Source organism: Glandiceps talaboti, chromosome 7, assembly GCF_964340395.1.
Source record: "Glandiceps talaboti chromosome 7, keGlaTala1.1, whole genome shotgun sequence".
In the NCBI taxonomy this organism is placed as follows: domain Eukaryota; kingdom Metazoa; phylum Hemichordata; class Enteropneusta; family Spengelidae; genus Glandiceps; species Glandiceps talaboti.
Window position 1 is genome coordinate 25,617,056 of NC_135555.1, and position 23,205 is coordinate 25,640,260.

Sequence of the window (23,205 nt, forward strand, 5' to 3'; positions counted from 1 at the left end):
TATGTGAGTTGCTCTTGGGAACCATCATTTTTTGTGTTTCTATAGCAACACTACATCCTTGGTAAAGGTCAAAGGTCAGAATGAGTCATCTTTGAGCAGAAGTGAAAATTTTTATGAAAACAGTTTGAAATCGAGAGATTTAGTTGAGTTATTGCTTTTTAAAACTTACCTTTTAGGAACGGTCAAATTTATGATTATATAATGAGCATGTTTTAGTGAAAATTGTAGAAATATGGAAAAAGTTACGCACTGTAGGACAAAATCTGACGATAGGTCAAGTTGTGTTCTATGACTCTGTAGTACGTCACACTCAGGGATTTTCATCCTACCCACTGGGATATTTGTCAGAAAAATAGATACTTCATTCCATAGTTGCAACATTTCTGACATTTACATGAGGGTTTATGCAGCTTGTGTGTGTATTTTGACATGGTGATGAATTTACATAATATTATTATGTTATGTAGCAGGCGAACAGCCATGTCGTGAAGCCACTCACCTGTTTAAGTGGCGTCACGTCATGGAAGGCGTGGTAACTTAGTGTTGCCAGCCACCAGCGAGGGCGTGTACTGCAAACAGGGCGGAGCATTGGGCAGTGCAGGGTCTGCATGTGAGTCTTGCACTGCCGTGCCCATTTGGACAATGGGAAAGGGTCTATTGCTGATTTCTTTCTTCCGTGTCTGTGATACATATTTTTTTTTATATGTTGTGCATGCTGTCATATATCACTGCTACCATACACCCTATATCACTGCTATCATATACCCTATATCACTGCTATCATATACCCCATATCACTGCTATCATATACCCTATATCACTGCTATCATATACCCCATATCACTGCTATCATATACCCCATATCACTGCTATCATATACCCTATATCACCGCTATCATATACCCTATATCACTGCTATCATATACCCTATATCACTGCTATCATATACCCTATATCACTGCTATCATATACCCTATATCACTGCTATCATATACCCTATATCACTGCTATCATATGCCCTATATCACTGCTATCATATACCCTATATCACAACTATCATATACCCTATATCACTGCTATCATATACCCTATATCACTGCTATCATATACCCTATATCACTGCTATCATATACCCTATATCACTGCTAGCATATACCCTATATCACAACTATCATATACCCTATATCACTGCTAGCATATACCCTATATCACTGCTATCCTATACCCTATATCACTGCTATCATATACCCTATATCACTGCTAGCATATACCCTATATCACAACTATCATATACCCATTATCACTGCTATCATATCCCCTATATCACTGCTATCATATACCCTATATCACTGCTATCCTATACCCTATATCACTGCTATCATATACCCTATATCACTGCTATAATATACCATATATCACTGCTATCATATACCCTATATCACTGCTATCATATACCCTATATCACTGCTATCATATACCCTATATCACTGCTATCATATACCCTATATCACTGCTATCATATACCCTATATCACAACTATCATATACCCTATATCACTGCTATCATATACCCTATATCACTGCTATCATATACCCTATATCACTGCTATCATATACCCTATATCACTGCTAGCATATACCCTATATCACAACTATCATATACCCTATATCACTGCTATCATATACCCTATATCACTGCTATCATATACCCTATATCACTGCTATCATACACCCTATATCACTGCTATCATATACCCTATATCACTGCTATCATATACCCTATATCACTGCTATCATATACCCCATATCACTGCTATCATATACCCTATATCACAACTATCATATACCCTATATCACTGCTATCATATACCCCATATCACTGCTATCATATACCCTATATCACCGCTATCCTATACCCTATATCACTGCTATCCTATACCCTATATCACTGCTATCATATACCCTATATCACTGCTATCATATACCCTATATCACTGCTATAATATACCATATATCACTGCTATCATATACCCTATATCACTGCTATCATATACCCTATATCACTACTATCATATACCCTATATCACTGCTATCATATACCCTATATCACTACTATCATATCGCCTATGTACAAGTTACAATAACAGTTATAGTTTGTGTCATTTTAGTAAGTCAACATTAAGGGTATCACATTAGTGTCTGTAATAAAAGTAAGAATGGTAGCCTTATTAATAAGTAGACAAAATACAACAAGTTTTGCACTCTTTGTTAACTGTTTTACCTCCAGTAAAATAATGCAACCCAACCCCACCTCCTTGCTGCCAAATAAATGGTTTGGAGTCTGAGATAAACACTGAGAATATCAAATGTTCATTTATTCCTATTGCTGTCAATGAGATGCATAATTTTGTCAATATCTGATGACGCATCCACTATCTACATGTTGATAACTCTGGCGAATATTCTCTGTTTCAGTGGAGGAAACAAAAGAAAACTTAGCACTGCCATTGCCATTGTTGGTAACCCACCAATTGTGTTCTTGGTAAGTTGTCAAAATCATTGCCATTGTTGGTAACCCACCAATTGTGTTCTTGGTAAGTTGTCAAAATCATTGCCATTGTTGGTAACCCACCAATTGTGTTCTGGGTAAGTTGTCAAAATCATTGCCATTGTTGGTAACCCACCAATTGTGTTCTGGGTAAGTTGTCAAAATCATTGCCATTGTTGGTAACCCACCAATTGTGTTCTTGGTAAGTTGTCAAAATCATTGCCATTGTTGGTAACCCACCAATTGTGTTCTTGGTAAGTTGTCAAAATCATTGCCATTGTTGGTAACCCACCAATTGTGTTCTTGGTAAGTTGTCAAAATCATTGCCATTGTTGGTAACCCACCAATTGTGTTCTTGGTAAGTTGTCAAAATCATTGCCATTGTTGGTAACCCACCAATTGTGTTCTTGGTAAGTTGTCAAAATCATTGCCATTGTTGGTAACCCACCAATTGTGTTCTTGGTAAGTTGTCAAAATCATTGCCATTGTTGGTAACCCACCAATTGTGTTCTTGGTAAGTTGTCAAAATCATTGCCATTGTTGGTAACCCACCAATTGTGTTCTTGGTAAGTTGTCAAAATCATTGCCATTGTTGGTAACCCACCAATTGTGTTCTTGGTAAGTTGTCAAAATCATTGCCATTGTTGGTAACCCACCAATTGTGTTCTTGGTAAGTTGTCAAAATCATTGCCATTGTTGGTAACCCACCAATTGTGTTCTTGGTAAGTTGTCAAAATCATTGCCATTGTTGGTAACCCACCAATTGTGTTCTTGGTAAGTTGTCAAAATCATTGCCATTGTTGGCAACCAATTGTGTTCTTGGTAAGTTGTCAAAATCATTGCCATTGTTGGTAACCCACCAATTGTGTTCTTGGTAAGTTGTCAAAATCATTGCCATTGTTGGCAACCAATTGTGTTCTTGGTAAGTTGTCAAAATCATTGCCATTGTTAGTAACCAATTGTGTTCTTGGTAAGTTGTCAAAATTACTTGCCATTGTTAGTAACACACAAAGTGTGTTCTTGGTAAGTTTTCAAAATTACTTGCCATTGTTAGTAACACACAAAGTGTGTTCTTGGTAAGTTTTCAAAATCACTGTAAAGGTTAGGGAGGCACCAGTTTTGTTCCTGGTATTAAGTTTTTGAGATTAGGCACTGATTTAGTTCTTCCTGGATTGTCAATTTTAACTGTAATGATTGACATGTTAGTTTTCTTGATAAATTAACTTGTAGTGGACTTGCTTCTTATTACCATTTAAGGATGAACCAACCACTGGAATGGATCCTAAAGCCAGGAGGTTCCTGTGGAATGCTTTGACTGCCCTAATGAAAGGGGGTCGTTCAATTGTACTGACTTCACACAGGTATGGTGCAACATATAATGATGAGAGAGAGAGATAATGATGAGAGAGAGAGAGAGAGAGAGAGAGAGAGAGAGAGAGAGAGAGAGAGAGAGAGAGAGAGACAGACAGAGACAGAGAGAGAGAGAGAGAGAGAGAGAGAGAGGGGGGGGGGGGGAGGGAGGGAGAGGATTTTAGCACAACTGCAAAAATGACAGTGATAGGTGGACAAGTGAGTAGACATTCAAACAATGGACACAGATATGCTTAGCAACAAAGACCATATAGGCAAATAGGCAAATGACACTATTTATTACAAAAGCTGTTTGAAATATGAAAGCAACTGATCCATATGTTGCTACAGTGATGCCTCTATTGAAAGGGGGAATTTTTATGCACGACAAGAAAGCAACTCTCATGGGTCTCTTACATCTTTTACAATTTTATTTCAATGTTAGCATGGAGGAATGTGAAGCCCTGTGTACAAGGTTAGCAATAATGGTGAATGGAGAATTCAAGTGCCTTGGCAGTACACAACATCTCAAAAGCAGGTAATTGTCTTAAAACATATATAAAAACATATAAAGGTGTATGTGCTAAATCAGGGGTAGGTAACAAATATTAGTCCAGAGCACGATCGATATAGTGACAAGTACAAATATAAAAGTTGCGGGAAAATATTGACAGTAGTACTATATTTTATGTAGACAGAATAACGAACCCATATGTTGCCTGCAAATTCTATGTAAAAAGTAAAGCATACAATATTTACAACCAGCCAGCTAACAAACCCCACAGTACGCTGATGGAAGATCAGTGGTTCAATATACGTATGTACATGCATTCGTATAGGGACGTGTGTTTTAGAATAGGACATCCGTCGGTAGAAAAAGTTTTTCGCTAACTCCTCCCACAAACGGTGGAATCGATCAATGAAATTTTCCCTGTTGTTCCTCCAACCCATTCTTCCCAGAACGCACGCTATAGGAATACGTATTTTCGATTTTTAGTAGTAGAAATCGACTGATTCTTACCATCAGGATTGTCGATGTTACTTGCCGCCATGTTGAATACGCAATGGACGCTGGGAAAATCAGGACTTTGTGTTCGTCGCAATATAGACTTTGCTTGTTACTAAACGACTTGTACCAGGTACTATGTAGAATTTTCCCACAACTTTTATATTTGTACTTGTCACTATATCGATCGTGCGCTAGACTAATATTTATTACCTACCCCTGTAAATCACAGTAATGATTCAACCCGAACACTAGTGGTTACTCTAGACAGTGAGGTAATCACTGCAGTAATGATTCAACCCTAACACTAGTGGTTACTCCAGACAGTGAGGTAATCACTGCAGTAATGATTCAACCCTAACACTAGTAGTTACTCTAGACAGTGAGGTAATCACTGCAGTAATGATTCAACCCTAACACTAGTAGTTACTCTAGACAGTGAGGTAATCACTGCAGTAATGATTCAACCCTAACACTAGTAGTTACTCTAGACAGTGAGGTAATCACTGCAGTAATGATTCAACCCTAACACTAGTGGTTACTCTAGACAGTGAGGTAATCACTGCAGTAATGATTCAACCCTAACACTAGTAGTTACTCTAGACAGTGAGGTAATCACTGCAGTAATGATTCAACCCTAACACTAGTGGTTACTCCAGACAGTGAGGTAATCACTGCAGTAATGATTCAACCCTAACACTAGTAGTTACTCTAGACAGTGAGGTAATCACTGCAGTAATGATTCAACCCTAACACTAGTGGTTACTCTAGACAGTGAGGTAATCACTGCAGTAATGATTCAACCCTAACACTAGTAGTTACTCCAGACAGTGAGGTAATCACTGCAGTAATGATTCAACCCTAACACTAGTAGTTACTCTAGACAGTGAGGTAATCACTGCAGTAATGATTCAACCCTAACACTAGTGGTTACTCTAGACAGTGAGGTAATCACTGCAGTAATGATTCAACCCTAACACTAGTAGTTACTCTAGACAGTGAGGTAATCACTGCAGTAATGATTCAACCCTAACACTAGTAGTTACTCCAGACAGTGAGGTAATCACTGCAGTAATGATCAACCCTAACACTAGTAGTTACTCCAGACAGTGAGGTAATCACTGCAGTAATGATTCAACCCTAACACTAGTGGTTACTCTAGACAGTGAGGTAATCACTGCAGTAATGATTCAACCCTAACACTAGTAGTTACTCTAGACAGTGAGGTAATCACTGCAGTAATGATTCAACCCTAACACTAGTAGTTACTCTAGACAGTGAGGTAATCACTGCAGTAATGATTCAACCCTAACACTAGTAGTTACTCTAGACAGTGAGGTATTCACTGCAGTAATGATTCAACCCTAACACTAGTAGTTACTCTAGACAGTGAGGTAATCACTGCAGTAATGATTCAACCCTAACACTAGTGGTTACTCTAGACAGTGAGGTAATCACTGCAGTAATGATTCAACCCTAACACTAGTAGTTACTCTAGACAGTGAGGTAATCACTGCAGTAATGATTCAACCCTAACACTATAGTTTTAGAGAGTGAGGTAATCACTGCAGTAATGATTCAACCCTAACACTAGTGGTTACTCTAGACAGTGAGGTAATCACTGCAGTAATGATTCAACCCTAACACTAGTAGTTACTCTAGACAGTGAGGTAATCACTGCAGTAATGATTCAACCCTAACACTAGTGGTTACTCTAGACAGTGAGGTAATCACTGCAGTAATGATTCAACCCTAACACTAGTGGTTACTCTAGACAGTGAGGTAATCACTGCAGTAATGATTCAACCCTAACACTAGTGGTTACTCTAGACAGTGAGGTAATCACTGCAGTAATGATTCAACCCTAACACTAGTGGTTACTCCAGACAGTGAGGTAATCACTGCAGTAATGATTCAACCCTAACACTAGTAGTTACTCTAGACAGTGAGGTAATCACTGCAGTAATGATTCAACCCTAACACTAGTGGTTACTCTAGACAGTGAGGTAATCACTGCAGTAATGATTCAACCCTAACACTAGTGGTTACTCTAGACAGTGAGGTAATCACGGCAGTAATGATTCAACCCTAACACTAGTAGTTACTCCAGACAGTGAGGTAATCATGGCAGTAATGATTCAACCCTAACACTAGTGGTTACTCTAGACAGTGAGGTAATCACTGCAGTAATGATTCAACCCTAACACTAGTAGTTACTCTAGACAGTGAGGTAATCACTGCAGTAATGATTCAACCCTAACACTAGTAGTTACTCCAGACAGTGAGGTAATAACTGCAGTAATGATTCAACCCTAACACTAGTAGTTACTCCAGACAGTGAGGTAATAACTGCAGTAATGATTCAACCCTAACAGTAGTAGTTACTCTAGACAGTGAGGTAATCACTGCAGTAATGATTCAACCCTAACACTAGTAGTTACTCTAGACAGTGAGGTAATCACTGCAGTAATGATTCAACCCTAACACTAGTGGTTACTCTAGACAGTGAGGTAATCACTGCAGTAATGATTCAACCCTAACACTAGTAGTTACTCTAGACAGTGAGGTAATCACTGCAGTAATGATTCAACCCTAACACTAGTGGTTACTCTAGACAGTGAGGTAATCACTGCAGTAATGATTCAACCCTAACACTAGTAGTTACTCTAGACAGTGAGGTAATCACTGCAGTAATGATTCAACCCTAACACTAGTGGTTACTCTAGACAGTGAGGTAATCACTGCTGTAATGATTCAACCCTAACACTAGTAGTTACTCTAGACAGTGAGGTAATCACTGCAGTAATGATTCAACCCTAACACTAGTAGTTACTCTAGACAGTGAGGTAATCACTGCAGTAATGATTCAACCCTAACACTAGTAGTTACTCTAGACAGTGAGGTAATCACTGCTGTAATGATTCAACCCTAACACTAGTAGTTACTCTAGACAGTGAGGTAATCACTGCAGTAATGATTCAACCCTAACACTAGTAGTTACTCTAGACAGTGAGGTAATCACTGCAGTAATGATTCAACCCTAACACTATAGTTTTAGAGAGTGAGGCTTGCTAATTGAGACTGTGACCTATGAGTATAATGTAATTTTGATATTGTAAATTGTCTGTGAAAGGTCTCAAAACAGTGAATGATAGCGATAAATATGTGTGTCAATATGAAATAAAAGTAATCAATCATACTTGTTGACACTCAATTATTAAGATAACCCTCACATGACTGTTATTTAGTTTATTTCCATATCTGTAATGCTGAGTAATCATTGGCTTCAGAGCATTAATTTGTAAAGAGTATGTGTTTAGTAAATTGTTCTTGTTTTCACTGTTAGGTTTGGTATGGGATACACAATGATAATCAAAGTTGGAGAGGGGGGAGATCCTAAGATTGTCAAGCAGTTTGTGGAAGCGACTTTCCCAGGCTCAGTACTTGTAGAACAAGTACAGGTAGGTAATTTGAACTTTGAACTTTGACTTTCCCTGGGTCAATGCTTGTAGAACAAGTACAGGTAGGTCCTTTTACCTCAGAACTTTGTTTTTCCCTGGGTCAATGCATATGAAACAAGTACAGTTATGCCCTGTGACCTCTAAGTTTTGACTTTCCCTGGGTCCATGCTTGTAAACCAAGTACAAGTTGGCAATTTGAACCACAGGGAGCAGCAAGCATGAAATGATGATTTTATTTGATTTGATAATTTGTTGTTTCTTTCTCTGGCAATAGTCAGACTGACAATTCACACTCCACTCCAGTAATAACAGTACTGCAATCCACTCCAGTAATAACAGTACTGCAATCCACTCCAATAATAGCAGTACTGCAATCCACTCCAGTAATAACAGTACTACAATCCACTCCAGTAATAACAGTACTGCAATCCACTCCAATAATAGCAGTACTGTAATTCACTCCAGTAATAACAGTACTGCAATCCACTCCAGTAATAACAGTACTGCAGTCCACTCCAGTAATAACAGTACTGCAGTCCACTCCAGTTATAACAGTACTGCAATCCACTCCAGTAATAACAGTACTGCAATCCACTCCAGTAATAACAGTACTGCAACCCACTCCAATAATAGCAGTACTGCAATCCACTCCAGTAATAACAGTACTGCAGTCCACTCCAGTAATAACAGTACTGCAGTCCACGCCAGTAATTACAGTACTGCAATCCACTCCAATAATAGCAGTATTGCAATCCACTCCGGTAATAACAGTACTGCAGTCCACTCCGGTAATAACAGTACTGCAATCCACTCCAGTAATAACAGTACTGTAATTCACTCCAGTAATAACAGTACTGTAATCCACTCCAATAATAGCAGTATTGCAATCCACTCCGGTAATAACAGTACTGCAGTCCACTCCGGTAATAACAGTACTGCAATCCACTCCAGTAATAACAGTACTGTAATTCACTCCAGTAATAACAGTACTGTAATCCACTCCAGTAATAACAGTACTGCAACCACTCCAATAATAACAGTACTGCAGTCCACTCCAGTAATAACAGTACTGCAGTCCACTCCAGTAATAACAGTACTACGATTCACTCCAGTAATAACAGTACTGCAGTCCACTCCAGTAATAACAGTACTGCAGTCCACTCCAGTAATAACAGTACTGCAGTCCACTCCAGTAATAACAGTACTGCAATCCACTCCAATAATAACAGTACTGCAATCCACTCCAATAATAGCAGTACTGCAGTCCACTCCAGTAATAGCAGTACTGCAGTCCACTCCAGTAATAACAGTACTGCAGTCCACTCCAGTAATAACAGTAATGCAATCCACTCCAGTAATAGCAGTACTGCAATCCACTCCAGTAATAACAGTACTGGAATCCACTCCAGTAATAACAGTACTGTAATTCACTCCAGTAATAAAAGTACTGTAATCCACTCCAGTAATAACAGTACTGCAGTCCATCCCAGTAATAACAGTACTGCAACCCACTCCAATAATAACAGTACTTCAGTCCACTCCAGTAATAACAGTACTGCAGTCCACTCCAGTAATAACAGTACTACAATTCACTCCAGTAATAACAGTACTGCAGTCCACTCCAGTAATAACAGTACTGCAGTCCACTCCAGTAATAACAGTACTGCAATCCACTCCAATAATAACAGTACTGCAGTCCACTCCAGTAATAACAGTACTGTAATCCACTCCAGTAATAACAGTACTGCAGTCCACTCCAGTAATAACAGTACTGCAGTCCACGCCAGTAATAACAGTACTGCAGTCCACTCCAATAATAGCAGTACTGCAACCCACTCCAATAATAAAAGTACTGCAGTTCACTCCAGTAATAACAGTACTGCAGTTCACTCCAGTAATAACAGTACTGCAGTCCACTCCAGTAATAACAGTACTGCAATCCACTCCAGTAATAACAGTACTGCAATTCACTCCAGTAATAACAGTACTACAATTCACTCCAGTAATAACAGTACTGCAATTCACTCCAGTAATAACAGTACTACAATCCACTCCAGTAATAACAGTACTGCAGTTCACTCCAGTAATAACAGTACTGCAGTCCACTCCAGTAATAACAGTACTGCAGTCCACTCCAGTAATAACAGTACTACAATTCACTCCAGTAATAGCAGTACTGCAGTTCACTCCAGTAATAACAGTACTGCAGTCCACTCCAGTAATAACAGTACTACAATTCACTCCAGTAATAACAGTACTGCAGTTCACTCCAGTAATAACAGTACTGCAGTCCACGCCAGTAATAACAGTACTGCAATCCACTCCAGTAATAACAGTACTGCAATCCACGCCAGTAATAACAGTACTGCAATCCACTCCAGTAATAACAGTACTGCAATCCACGCTAGTAATAACAGTACTACAATTCACTCCAGTAATAACAGTACTGCAGTCCACTCCAGTAATAACAGTACTACAATTCACTCCAGTAATAACAGTACTGTAATCCAGTCCAGTAATAACAGTACTACAATCCACTCCAGTAATAACAGTACTACAATTCACTCCAGTAATAGCAGTACTGCAATTCACTCCAGTAATAACAGTACTGTAATCCACTCCAGTAATAACAGTACTGCAATCCACTCCAATAATAGCAGTACTGCAATCCACTCCAGTAATAACAGTACTGCAGTCCACTCCAGTAATAACAGTATTGCAGTCCATCCCAGTAATAACAGTACTGCAAATTCACTCCAATTTCATTATTACACTCCAATATATATATAGAACAGTACAGTAATCCACTCCAATAAGAACAGTACTGTAAATCCACTCCCATAAGAACAGTACAGTAACTGTAAATCCACTCCAATAATAACAGTACTGTAATCCACTCCAATAAGAACAGTAATGTAACTGTAAATCCACTCCAATAATAACAGTACTGTAATCCACTCCAATAAGAACAGTACAGTAACTGTAAATCCACTCCAATAATAACAGTACTGTAATCCACTCCAATAAGAACAGTACAGTAACTGTAAGTCCACTCCAATAATAACAGTACTGTAACTGTAAATCCACTCCAATAATAACAGTACTGTAATCCACTCCAATAAGAACAGTACAGTAACTGTAAATCCACTCCAATAATAACAGTACTGTAATCCACTCCAATAAGAACAGTACAGTAACTGTAAATCCACTCCAATAATAACTGTACTGTAATCCACTCCAATAAGAACAGTACAGTAACTGTAAATCCACTCCAATAATAACAGTACTGTAAATCCACTCCAATAAGAACAGTACAGTAACTGTAAATCCACTCCAATAATAACAGTACTGTAATCCACTCCAATAATAACAGTACTGTTATCCACTCCAATAATAACAGTGCTGCAATCCACTCCAGTAATAACAGTACTGTTATCCACTCCAATAATAACAGTACTGTAATATGATATACTAATTTTTCACCATTATGTGTTTTCATTATTGACAGAGTATGCTACACTACCAAGTAAACAATGATCTGACTTGGTCATTTATTTTTGGTGCAATAGAACAGCAACGTGAAGCTTTACATATCATTGATTACAGCGTTAGTCAAACCACTCTAGAACAAGTAAGTGAAAGCCAAATTAAATATGCAATATTCCAGTTTGCAACCTTAGAAGAAATAAAAAGTGTTACTTTTTATCCTACATGCCATTCTTATAGCAGAGTAAGAAAGCAGTCAAATCAACTGTATAGGACTTGCTGAGATCACACAAATTATTTTTCAGCAAAAATGAACGAAAAATTCAAAGCTATTTACATTTGGCAAGAATGCTATCACATGGGACTGTGAGTTACCAGAATTACATACTATTTCCCTCGGCCTTCGGCCTCAGGAAATAGCATGTGATTCTGGTAACTCACAGTCCCTCGGGTGTAATAAACGGGTGCTATAGCCCTCATGGCCAGGCAATATGTGTTCAATATGAGCTTTCTTTTAAGACCCTGACCTTTGACCTTGAAAGGCTTCAAATTGCCAAATTTTCACAGCTTTTTGAATAAAATATTCAATATAAGTGATAAATAAAATATAAGTGATGGTGATATTTTAATCATGTCTTGGTTTTTGATATGTGACTCATATGCATGTCACTTAATTTCACAACCTTGACCTGAGTAGCAAAATCGCAGCCATGTTTGTGATACACAAGCACATTTTACCTGGTATCACCAAACATTTGATACATATGGACACTGTTCAAGTGTCTGCCCTCACATTACCAATGATGAGCTTTCTAATGAGACATTGACCTTTGACCTTGACAAACATTTTCAAGGTGAAATGGATGGAATTTTTCTTTCTATCATAACTCAAGAAGTTGAATAAACAAAGACTTCATTTAATTGTCTATAACTGTCCCAAAGGTCAGCTTTCTCTTTATACCTTTACCTTTGCCTTTGACCTCCATATTCAAGGTCAAATAGCACATTGGTCAATGAATTATAAATTTTTGTATCTAGAGACACCATTCAGATTCACACAGTAAGTTTGCCACAAAAGATACAAGTTTAATAGATCGAAGGCTCGTTTACATGTAAAATTGTTAAATATGAGAACATCTGAATTTAGTTAATATAGTAAACTGTGCAAATACTTGAATGCAAAGATTAATTGATGTTGACTTCATGTGTCTAGGTATTCCTGAATTTTGCCAAACAGCAGCATTCAGAAATGGATAAGCATCAGAAAAAACACAAACCTAAGAATGCTGAGGTGTCCTACTCGGTGGCGGCAGTCAGTGGTGGTGATGGTTTGGTGGTCAATCCAGTCAATGGTGTTGATGGTGTTGTCAATCCATCCTATGGTAATATATCTCAAGATATGCCTCATCTTCGTATGCAAATGATGAGTCGTACAAGTATGACTAAGAAATAGAGTTGACTAGTAGACTCACAAAACTAAATGCTTTGACTAAATATTTCTTTTGCTCTACTTTCCAAACTTTGTTAAAGAAAAGAACTTGTCTGCAGAGATCTCTTTTGTTATTACTTTTATTAGCTTTGCTGCCTGTGTACTTGATTTATATGTATGCTAGGTGTCATAATTATAGTCTTCATGTTGATATTAGTAGGGTAATTTCCCCATAAACCTATCTGCATATTAGTAGGGTGGTTGACAGGTGGTGGTAGTTTCCCCATAAACCTATCTGCATATAAGTAGGGTGGTTGACAGGTGGTGACAATTTCCCTATGAACCTATCTGCATATTAGTAGGGTAGTTGACAGGTGGTGACAGTTTCCCTATAAACCTATCTGCATATTAGTAGGGTGGTTGACAGGTGGTAGCAGTTTCCCTATAAACCTATCTGCATATTAGTAGGGTGGTTGACAGGTGGTGGTAGTTTCCCCATAAACCTATCTGCATATTAGTAGGGTGGTTGACAGGTGGTAGCAGTTTCCCTATAAACCTATCTGCATATTAGTAGGGTGGGTGGCAGATGGTGACAGTTTCCCCATAAACCTATCTGCATATTAGTAAGGTGGTTGGCAGGTGGTGACAGTTTCCCTATAAACCAATTTGCATATTTGTAGGGTAGTTGGCAGATGTTGCCAGTTTCCCCATAAACCAATTTGCTTATCAGTAAGATAGTTGACAGGTGGTGACAGTTTCCCTATAAACTAATTTGCAGATTAGTAGGGTGGTTGACAGGTGGTGGCAGTTTCCCTATAAACCTATCTGCATATTAGTAAGGTAGTTGACAGGTGGTGGCTGTTTCCCCATAAACCTATCTGCATATTAGTAGGGTGGTTGACAGGTGGTGGCAGTTTCAGATAAAGTTACCAGTCTTTGTACAAAATACACAATTTATGGCCAATGTAAGTTGAACAATTTAATATATATCAAAACTGTAAAGATTATATATTACATATTTACGTGATTTCACATCGTCACATTTATGATACATCATCTTTGAATATCAGTTACATTACATTGATAGCTATAGATGTTGTCAAATTGTTTGAAAATTAAGCTCTAAAATCTTCTGCAAAATCTATTATAGCATTTGTGTGTTTGTTAAACCATTCAGTCACTGTTTGTTGTAACTGGTAATATGCATGTGCTTGCTTGCTTGTTTGTTGTTTGTTTGTTTGCTTGTTTGTTTGCTACTTCAGCTATTTACTCATGATATTTTAGTGTGTATTTGTTTACTGCTATCAATAACCAGTAAATACCTTTATTATTAAATGTTGTTTTCAGTCAAAGCCATTGAAATAATAATACCATGCATGCAGTTCTATAAAGATCTTATTTTGTTCATATGTTATTTTTTTCTAGAATCACCATGATGCATTTTCACTCAAGAATGAAGATACCCTACTACATCACTGTTATTTCTACTACCTCATACATTCCATTCCATCTCTAACCCTACTACATCACTGTCATTTCTACTACCTCATACATTCCATTCCATCTCTAACACTACTACATCACTGTTTTCATGTTAGTATAATGATGTGACTGGTGCCAAAGTTAATGTACAGATACTATTGAGAGATGACAACAAGCATCATGCCTCATGTACTTGTACTTGTATTTGCATATTAATGTACTCAAACCACCTGGTTAATGTACAGTTTGTATGACAAAGTATGCTTATTATCGAGGACTAAATTTTCATTCCATTTTGCGCCCTTGGAGACTGGCAGGGAAGTACAACTTACTGACCAATAAGAAAACTGCATTTATAGCAGTAATAAAATGGAGAAACAGCAGCTTTTGACACTATGTATGAATGATCATTAAAGCAGCCATATTGAAAACTTGGTAATCACATTTGGCATTGCATTGTTAAATTAATAAACCACTAGTGTAATTAGACTATGTAAATTGAACACTCCTATTTATGCAGAAATCAATTTGGTGTCTTCAAAGATGTAAAGACAAGTCGTGATTCTTGAAGACGTATAAATGTCAACCACTAAACAAAATTACTAATATACACACTACCTGATGCTATCAAATTGGACTTGATCAGAACTTTAATAGAGTTATTTACAAAGTTCAAATTGTAATTGACTCTCTATTGTAAGTGGTGTCTTACTCTAATAATCAGTGTCACTTTAAAGTGACATAAGCTGACCTTATGAACTTTTTACACAAGTAAAAAATACTTACATAAAAACTTGATTCAACTATTATAACATAACATAATATTAAATTAAATACAGTTGATGCATGTCTTCTATGATATTACAATTACTTCCTGGCATTGTTAGAAGAGTTGATTACAGAGTAGGGATTCCTTGACGTTTTTTGGTATGTATAAAAAATTATGTCATCGGATCGTTTACTATATATGTTATGTCTTAATACCAGGTTTTAGTTCTGTCAGGTGAAAGTAATGGTAATACATCAGTAAGTAGAATACTATGACTTTTAAATATACAGCATCAATGTCAGCTTGTGTCCCTTAATAATGTGAAAGACGTGTACAACAACGTAAGTCCAGTCAGTGTCATCGTCTAAATGATAACTTGCAATATTTTTAATTAAAATTTATCAAATTTGTTACAGGATATGATTACAAATTTGAATTATTTTATATTTCTGTAATAAAAATGAAATAGTTTCTACCCATTATAACTATAGTCTATCACAAACAAGTTTTTTAAGGTATATAATCCTATCAGACAAAACAATTTAACAAACATGTTGACCTTGGACAAGAGAACACATTACCTACTACCTGTAATGTCATGAGAACACTATATACTACTATTTGTAATGCAATGAATTGCGACTACACCCATTAGGTGATAGTTAACAATGTATGTTTTCTGACTTCTATAGCACGACGTTGAGGCTGTGCAATATATGCTTAATTATTGTATTCAAAAATACCACACAGTGTCGTATTGTACACATTCAAGGGTGAAGTATATGAAGAAATACATTTGTCCAGTGACATATGGACTGACCCTAACTACTTACTTAATGTGTAGTACATTATTACAGGGACTGTTTTATAAGAATAATTATACACTTTGATTCTAGTAGATTATGTAGTGTAAATTGCATTGTACATATGGGTTTACAAGAATGAACATACCTTGTATGGAAGACAAGAATGAACATACTTTCAGTGTTGGGGTTGCAAGAATGAACATACTTTCACTGTTGATGTTGCAAGAATGTACACATTTTGACAAGAATGAACATACTTTCACTGTTGAGGTTGCAAGAATGTACACATTTTGACAAGAATGAACCTTATTTTCATTGTTTGGGTTGCAAGAATGTACACATTTGGAGTGTAGAAGAATATTAAAGTGTACATGCAAAGGTTGATAATTTTTTTAGTCTATGGGACGGGGACTTATGGATTGGGTATCGTCCATCCGGAGCCGTTTGTTGGAGATGCCTGGGCCGATATTTTTCAAACTTGGTACAGGGGCAACATACTATGGCATACATATGCACGTCAATTTGTTTCATGATACGATCCAATATGTCCGCCTAGCAGCCATTTTGTTTGCGAATTTTCCATGTCCAAAGCCATAACTCAGACATGCTTGAACAGATCTCATTCAAAGTTGGTATTAGCACAGTGTTCTGTGACATACATGTGCATATCCATTTTCATCGTAATACAATCCGATATGGTTGCCTGGCAGCCATTTTGTTGTTGCAGTTTTCATGTCCAAAGCCATAACTCAGACGTGCTTGAACAGGTTCCCCCCCCCACCCCACCCCCATACCCGACCCATCCTTTATTGTTGAATGGTTTATTCCATGACGTCATCTTGAAGAGTAGACATGTCCCATGTCCAACGAGGAGATACAACATGAGTAGGCATGTTCCATGTTCAACGAATATTACTAGTGCACTCAAACATACCATACCAATCCTCACCCTAAAAACAACCATATGAGGCCAAACAACATTAACCAGGTTTGAAAATGACAACATAAAGTGCCAGTTCCTTAAAACCCAATCATAGCGGGGACTATGTCATTCTCAATGACTTGTTCATTATTATGTTTATTTTGCCATAAAAATAAATGAAATTGCATTCATACCTCAAAATATTACGCGCATTGGCAAAAAAGTCGCAAAAATACTTGCTTCAACTAACTTTAGCACCTCAACCAGCTCACAAAAGGTGTCGAGGTCCCACGGTATTACAAAAGCCTTCTAAGCCTTTGTGTAATGTTTACTTATGAATTACTAATTACGCTTGCCATATAGTATAATCTGTAACTGTACATATTGTGGTGTACCAGTTTAGTCTTCTGGCAACGTATGGTTCCTTGGTGATTTGTCAGCAGCACCCACAGTGAAACGATCACCCTACACACATTTCCGAGTGATATAACTGAGTAGGTAATGGGTGAAGGCAGTTGAAACGACGCATAAAAACTGGACAGTGAAAGCCGGTAAATGTTATTGGGGCTGGGGTTCTCCACACCACCGGTGTAGCCATGATCAAAGTGAAAAAAAAGGAAAACATATAAAATAATTTGAAATGATGTTTTCATGAATCAAGAAAGCAAGTTAGCTTCATAAAATATCCTCAGTATGATAGCAATGTTTTGGAAACATGAGTTGGACGTGCACCTACACTGGATGGTCCATGTTGCGGTACAAGACAGCAAGTCACAGTCAGAAAACAAGCACTAAACTTGCATGATGGATATTTAAACACAGGTATACTATTAGTATTACATATAATGTGTACTTGCCATGACTACATTTTTCTGTGAAATTTACATTAAAAAAAAGCTTATAAAGCAGTGTCATTCAGTCTTTGTGGTTGACCACCACCGTCCTCACTCATTCACTGCCAGAGGAACTATCGTTACTGCTAGCGGCCGATTCTAATAATATATATACTATCACGAAACCCCATGTCCTTTATTTTTATGGCAAAATAAACATGAGGAAAAAAGTATCACCCTTTGCATGTACACTTTAATACTGTACTTGTCAACTAAAACATAAGATAAATTGGACAAAAGGCTTGCCAATAATTATGCATGGTAGAGTGAATGGGTCACGTGACCAAGTATATAATATTCTATTTATATACAGTGGCATATTTGGTCACATTTTACTTGTTTACTTTTTTATCACCATATGTAGTGTTTTAATCAATATATCAGTATATTTGAATTTATTTAACAAATTTTACCAACCCGTATGAATAAATATATGTTAACCAAGAGAACAATGATTCAATAGCGCATTTAATATTTTTTGCATGTTTTCTTTGTTATGTAGATATTTTGTAATGTTGTCATTAGTGGTATACACTAGAATGAATCTTTTATACTGAATAATCCACCGATCTAATGGCAACAATTCCTAGATCTGTATATGCATGTAATCCAGTAATGCCATTGGCTTATAGAGTTGAAATTTGACACTTGACATTACAAAGGACTGTGGAAAAACTGACCATGGCTGAAGATTTCACTTGAGGCTTTTAGGAAATTTGTCATTAAGTTAAGGAGACTGATGAAATATGTTAAAAAGTGAAATGACTTTGCAATAATTGATGAAATAAAAAAATAAGACCAGTCAATACAATCAAGAAATTTGGTACTTAGGAATGCAAGAAAAAAATCCTGTAATGTTTTGATGGCACTTTTAAGTGCAAGATGTGAGTATTATGTTGTCTTTGTAATGCAAAGTGATTTTTGGTTGCAAACTTTCCAAAATATAGTTACTATATTATGGTCATGTAACCTTTGAAAGGGAGCAGTTTAAACCAGACAATTATTTCAATGTAGAGAGACTTCATTCAAGTGTTTATACCAGTCCTATATTATCAGAGGTCACACTAAACAAAAAGTCTAATTTACCCATGGCACCATTTCTGTCCAGGGGTAGAACAAAACTCAGTACCACTTTTGATTTCCTACAGATCCCAGGAGAAATATCACCATGGGTAAATTAAGTCAAAGGTGGAACTTTGTGCCATACTAACCACATTTACACATCCTCTGCTTACGCTAATTACCCAGGTGGAAAGACATTGTCAAACAAGAAAAGGATAGTGTCAGATTTCTATTTTAAGACTGTAACATTTGATAATTACCTTCATCTTCAGCTCAATCAACAAATTATTTATTTACCTCCTATGTTTTGTACATGTGTGTAATAGCACTAAATAAAGTGTCTGTGCATATTTTGTAGTATAAGCTTTCAAGTCAAACACCGACCTTTGACCTTGATCACCATCTTCAAAGTTACATAGCAAATTTCTGAACAACTTTGTAATTTTTGTGCCAAGATCGAGACACCATGCAATTGTCAACATAGTCTAACTGCTAGACCTTGGATGTTCTTCTGATACAATGCGACACACAACCGAACATCACTATTGAGGATGGAACAGAATATTCTTTGACCTTAATTATCGATTTTAGGGTTGGAAATGGTTGTTTTTTAATTTAGAAATGATTTAGTTGTCAACACCAATATTATGAGAGGAAATCAGACTGATCTCATACTGTACTAATTCTAACATTTTCTCCATGACCTGTATATATTGAGGTCAATAAATAGCCATTTATGTTGTAAGAAGACATTGCTATGTACAAGGTTTTCAAGTCGGTAACTACCATTCTGGGACCATATTTTAGACACCAGCATATTGCATTTCAAGTTGCCAACTACCATTCTAGGACCATATTACATTTCAAGTTGGCAACTAATTGTTGGACCATATTTTAGACACCAGCTTATTTAATGTCTTCAAACATATCATTGTTAATTGTATGTTGTAACTTATTTACATGAATGTGAATGTTAGAACAGTTATTTAAATGTTTGTAAAGATTGAGAGATTCCCTTTTTTGAATTCCAGAAGTTCTGTATAAACCTATTAATAATGGTGACTGTCTATATTTTGTTCAATATACAGTGTTAATAGTATACAGTCTACATTGTTTTTGTTTTTAAAGAGTAGAACTTTGTCACTTGTAAATTTCATTGAAAATGTTTTTAATAGCTCGGTTGCATTCTGGTATTTGAAATGGACATACATTCTACAGCTCTATCACAGAGACCTGTTTTGAAGTTGGTGTTACTATCTCAAGAAGTTCTCCACACCAAGAGCTTCTTGAGATATAGTAAAACTATGATAAATCTCTTTGATAGAGATGTGTTTGAGATAATAACACCAAGACAAGTCTCTGAGCTAAAGAGCTTCTTGAGATAGTACTACCAAAACAAGTGTCAGGGTCAGCTGTATCAGCACTTTATATCAAAGAAGGTGACTAATCATGTACCCATAAAAACAATATGGCGTCACTAGCATCTATCAAAGCCATGAGTTTTAGAATTGTAACATGCTGTGCCTTAACTTTATCAATGTATAGAACTGTTCAATTCAGTAACTTGTTACAAATGTAAGTAATATAACTATTGATCTTATACCACTTCTCTGTTCCTATACAAATAGAAATACAAATACAAATACAACATTTAATACAAATACAAATACAAAATGTAATGCAAATAAAAATACATATACAAATATAAATATAAATACAAATACAAATACAAATACAAATACAAATAAAAGTACAAAATTTAATACAAATAAAAGTACAAAATTTAATACAAATATAAATATAAATACAGGTACAAATATAAATACAAATACAAATACAAAATTTGATACAAATATGAATACAAATACGGACACAAATACAAATATGAATACCAATATGAATACAAATACAAAATTTAATACAAATACAAAATGATACAGATACAAATACACATACAGATAAGATAAGGTACAGATAGATTCAGACACAGACAGACAGACAGACAGACAGACAGACAGACAGACAGATAGATAGTCTTGATGTCAGTGTGGTTTCTAACTAGACCGTGATTGGAGGTGGAAATAGTAATGATACCGTATAGGAACTAGACTATGTGAGTGGAGGTGTAAATGGTAATGATACTGCATATGAACTAGACTGTGAGTGGAGGCGTAAATAGTAATGATACCGTATAGGAACAGTACTGTGAGTGGAGGTGTAAATGGTAACAATACCGTAAAGGAACTAGACTGAGAGTGGAGGTGTAAATGGTAATGCTACTGTATAGGAACTAGACTATGTGAGTCGTAGAGGTGTAAATGGTAATGATACTGTATAGGAACTAGATTAGTGAGTGGAGGTGTAAATGGTAACGATACTGTATAGGAACTAGACTGTGAGTGGAGGTGTAAATGGTAATGATACCGTATAGGAACTAGACCAGTGAGTGGAGGTGTAAATGGTAACGATACTGTATAGGAACTAGACTAGTGAGTGGAGGTGTAAATGGTAATGATACCGTATAGGAACTAGACTATGTGAGTGGAGGTGTAAATGGTAATGATACTGTATTTGGACTAGACTGTGAGTGGAGGTGTAAATGGTAACGATACTGTATAGGAACTAGACTAGTGAGTGGAGGTGTAAATGGTAACGATACCGTATAGGAACTAGACTAGTGGAGGTTTAAATGGTAACGATACTGTATAGGAACTAGACTAGTGGAGGTTTAAATGGTAACGATACTGTATAGGAACTAGACTAGTGGAGGTTTAAATGGTAACGATACTGTATAGGAACTAAACTAGTGGAGGTGTAAATGGTAACGATACTGTATAGGAACTAGACTAGTGAGTGGAGGTGTAAATGGCAACGATACCGTATAGGAACTAGACCAGTGAGTGGAGGTGTAAATGGTAATGATACTGTATATGAACTAGACTGTGAGTGGAGGTGTAAATGGTAATGATACCGTATAGGAACTAGACTAGTGAGTGGAGGTGTAAATAGTAATGATACTGTATAGGAACTAGACTGTGAGTGGAGGTGTAAATGGTAATGATACTGTATAGGAACTAGACTATGTGAGTGGAGGAGTAAATGGTAATGATACTATATAGGAACTAGACTAACAGAGAGATTGACACACACACACACACAGAAACAGCTAGAGGTACAAATACAAATACTGACACACATACAATATTCACCAGCTACAAAATTGAATGTATGAATCAATCATCTTTCTGAAACCAAGTGCCTTTGAATGATGGTGTATATATTAATTTAATTAATTACTTCAGAAATATTCATATACCACATACTTAAACTTTTGGTTTATTATCCGTGCCACTATGGGTACATGTCAGGCAATTAGTTACAGAATTATCCTTTGTAATTCTAGCATGTATTTCACTCAGTGGCGTCTATAAACACTAGCTCTGTACACAGGCTACTGTATTTCACTCAGTGGAGTCTATAAACACTAGCACTGTACACAGGCTATTGTAATTCCTGACAAAGTGTAATCTCACAAAGAACACTTTATCAGTGGTTTCTTTTTGGCACATACTTCATAATTTAGTGAAGTACTTTTCAAGATAACTTTCATTACTGCCAGCAGTTCCTTTATCCAGTTTTGTTTTAAACAGAGTTGAAGTTTCAGGTTTGTAATGTGTCGTAATGGATAGTGCAGTAATAAAATATGGTGTTGTGCTTATTGAAATGTTATTTTGTCATGCTAGAATTGTTCATTTTCATTGAAAAGTTGCGTATACCCAATCAATAGAAGGAGATGGCAATCACATCGATGTGTGTGTGTGTGTGTGTGTGTGTGTGTGTTTTCCTATTTCTCAATTCCTTTACTGCATAACAATTTGGGTTTGTGACGCCACTTAAACAAATCATTTCAAGACTTAATTATACGTTGACATCTGGAGACGTCTCTAGTATAACTATTTTCTTTGACATTACCTTTCACAGTCTTCTACAGT

General features: G+C 36.6%; 1 protein-coding gene across 1 annotated transcript in view; it reads left to right on the forward strand.

Moving 5' to 3' along the window:
• LOC144438205 (phospholipid-transporting ATPase ABCA3-like) overlaps positions 1-22,931 on the forward strand; it is a 136,359-nt gene extending 113,428 nt beyond the window's left edge. The window contains exons 37-43 of the mRNA XM_078127249.1: positions 2,475-2,541; positions 3,805-3,908; positions 4,343-4,435; positions 8,250-8,364; positions 11,873-11,995; positions 13,064-13,232; positions 14,705-22,931. Of these exons, the coding sequence (XP_077983375.1) occupies positions 2,475-2,541; positions 3,805-3,908; positions 4,343-4,435; positions 8,250-8,364; positions 11,873-11,995; positions 13,064-13,232; positions 14,705-14,715 (682 nt within the window). The 3' untranslated portion in view covers positions 14,716-22,931. The remainder of the gene's footprint in view (positions 1-2,474; positions 2,542-3,804; positions 3,909-4,342; positions 4,436-8,249; positions 8,365-11,872; positions 11,996-13,063; positions 13,233-14,704) is intronic.
• Positions 22,932-23,205: the final 274 nt, after the last annotated feature.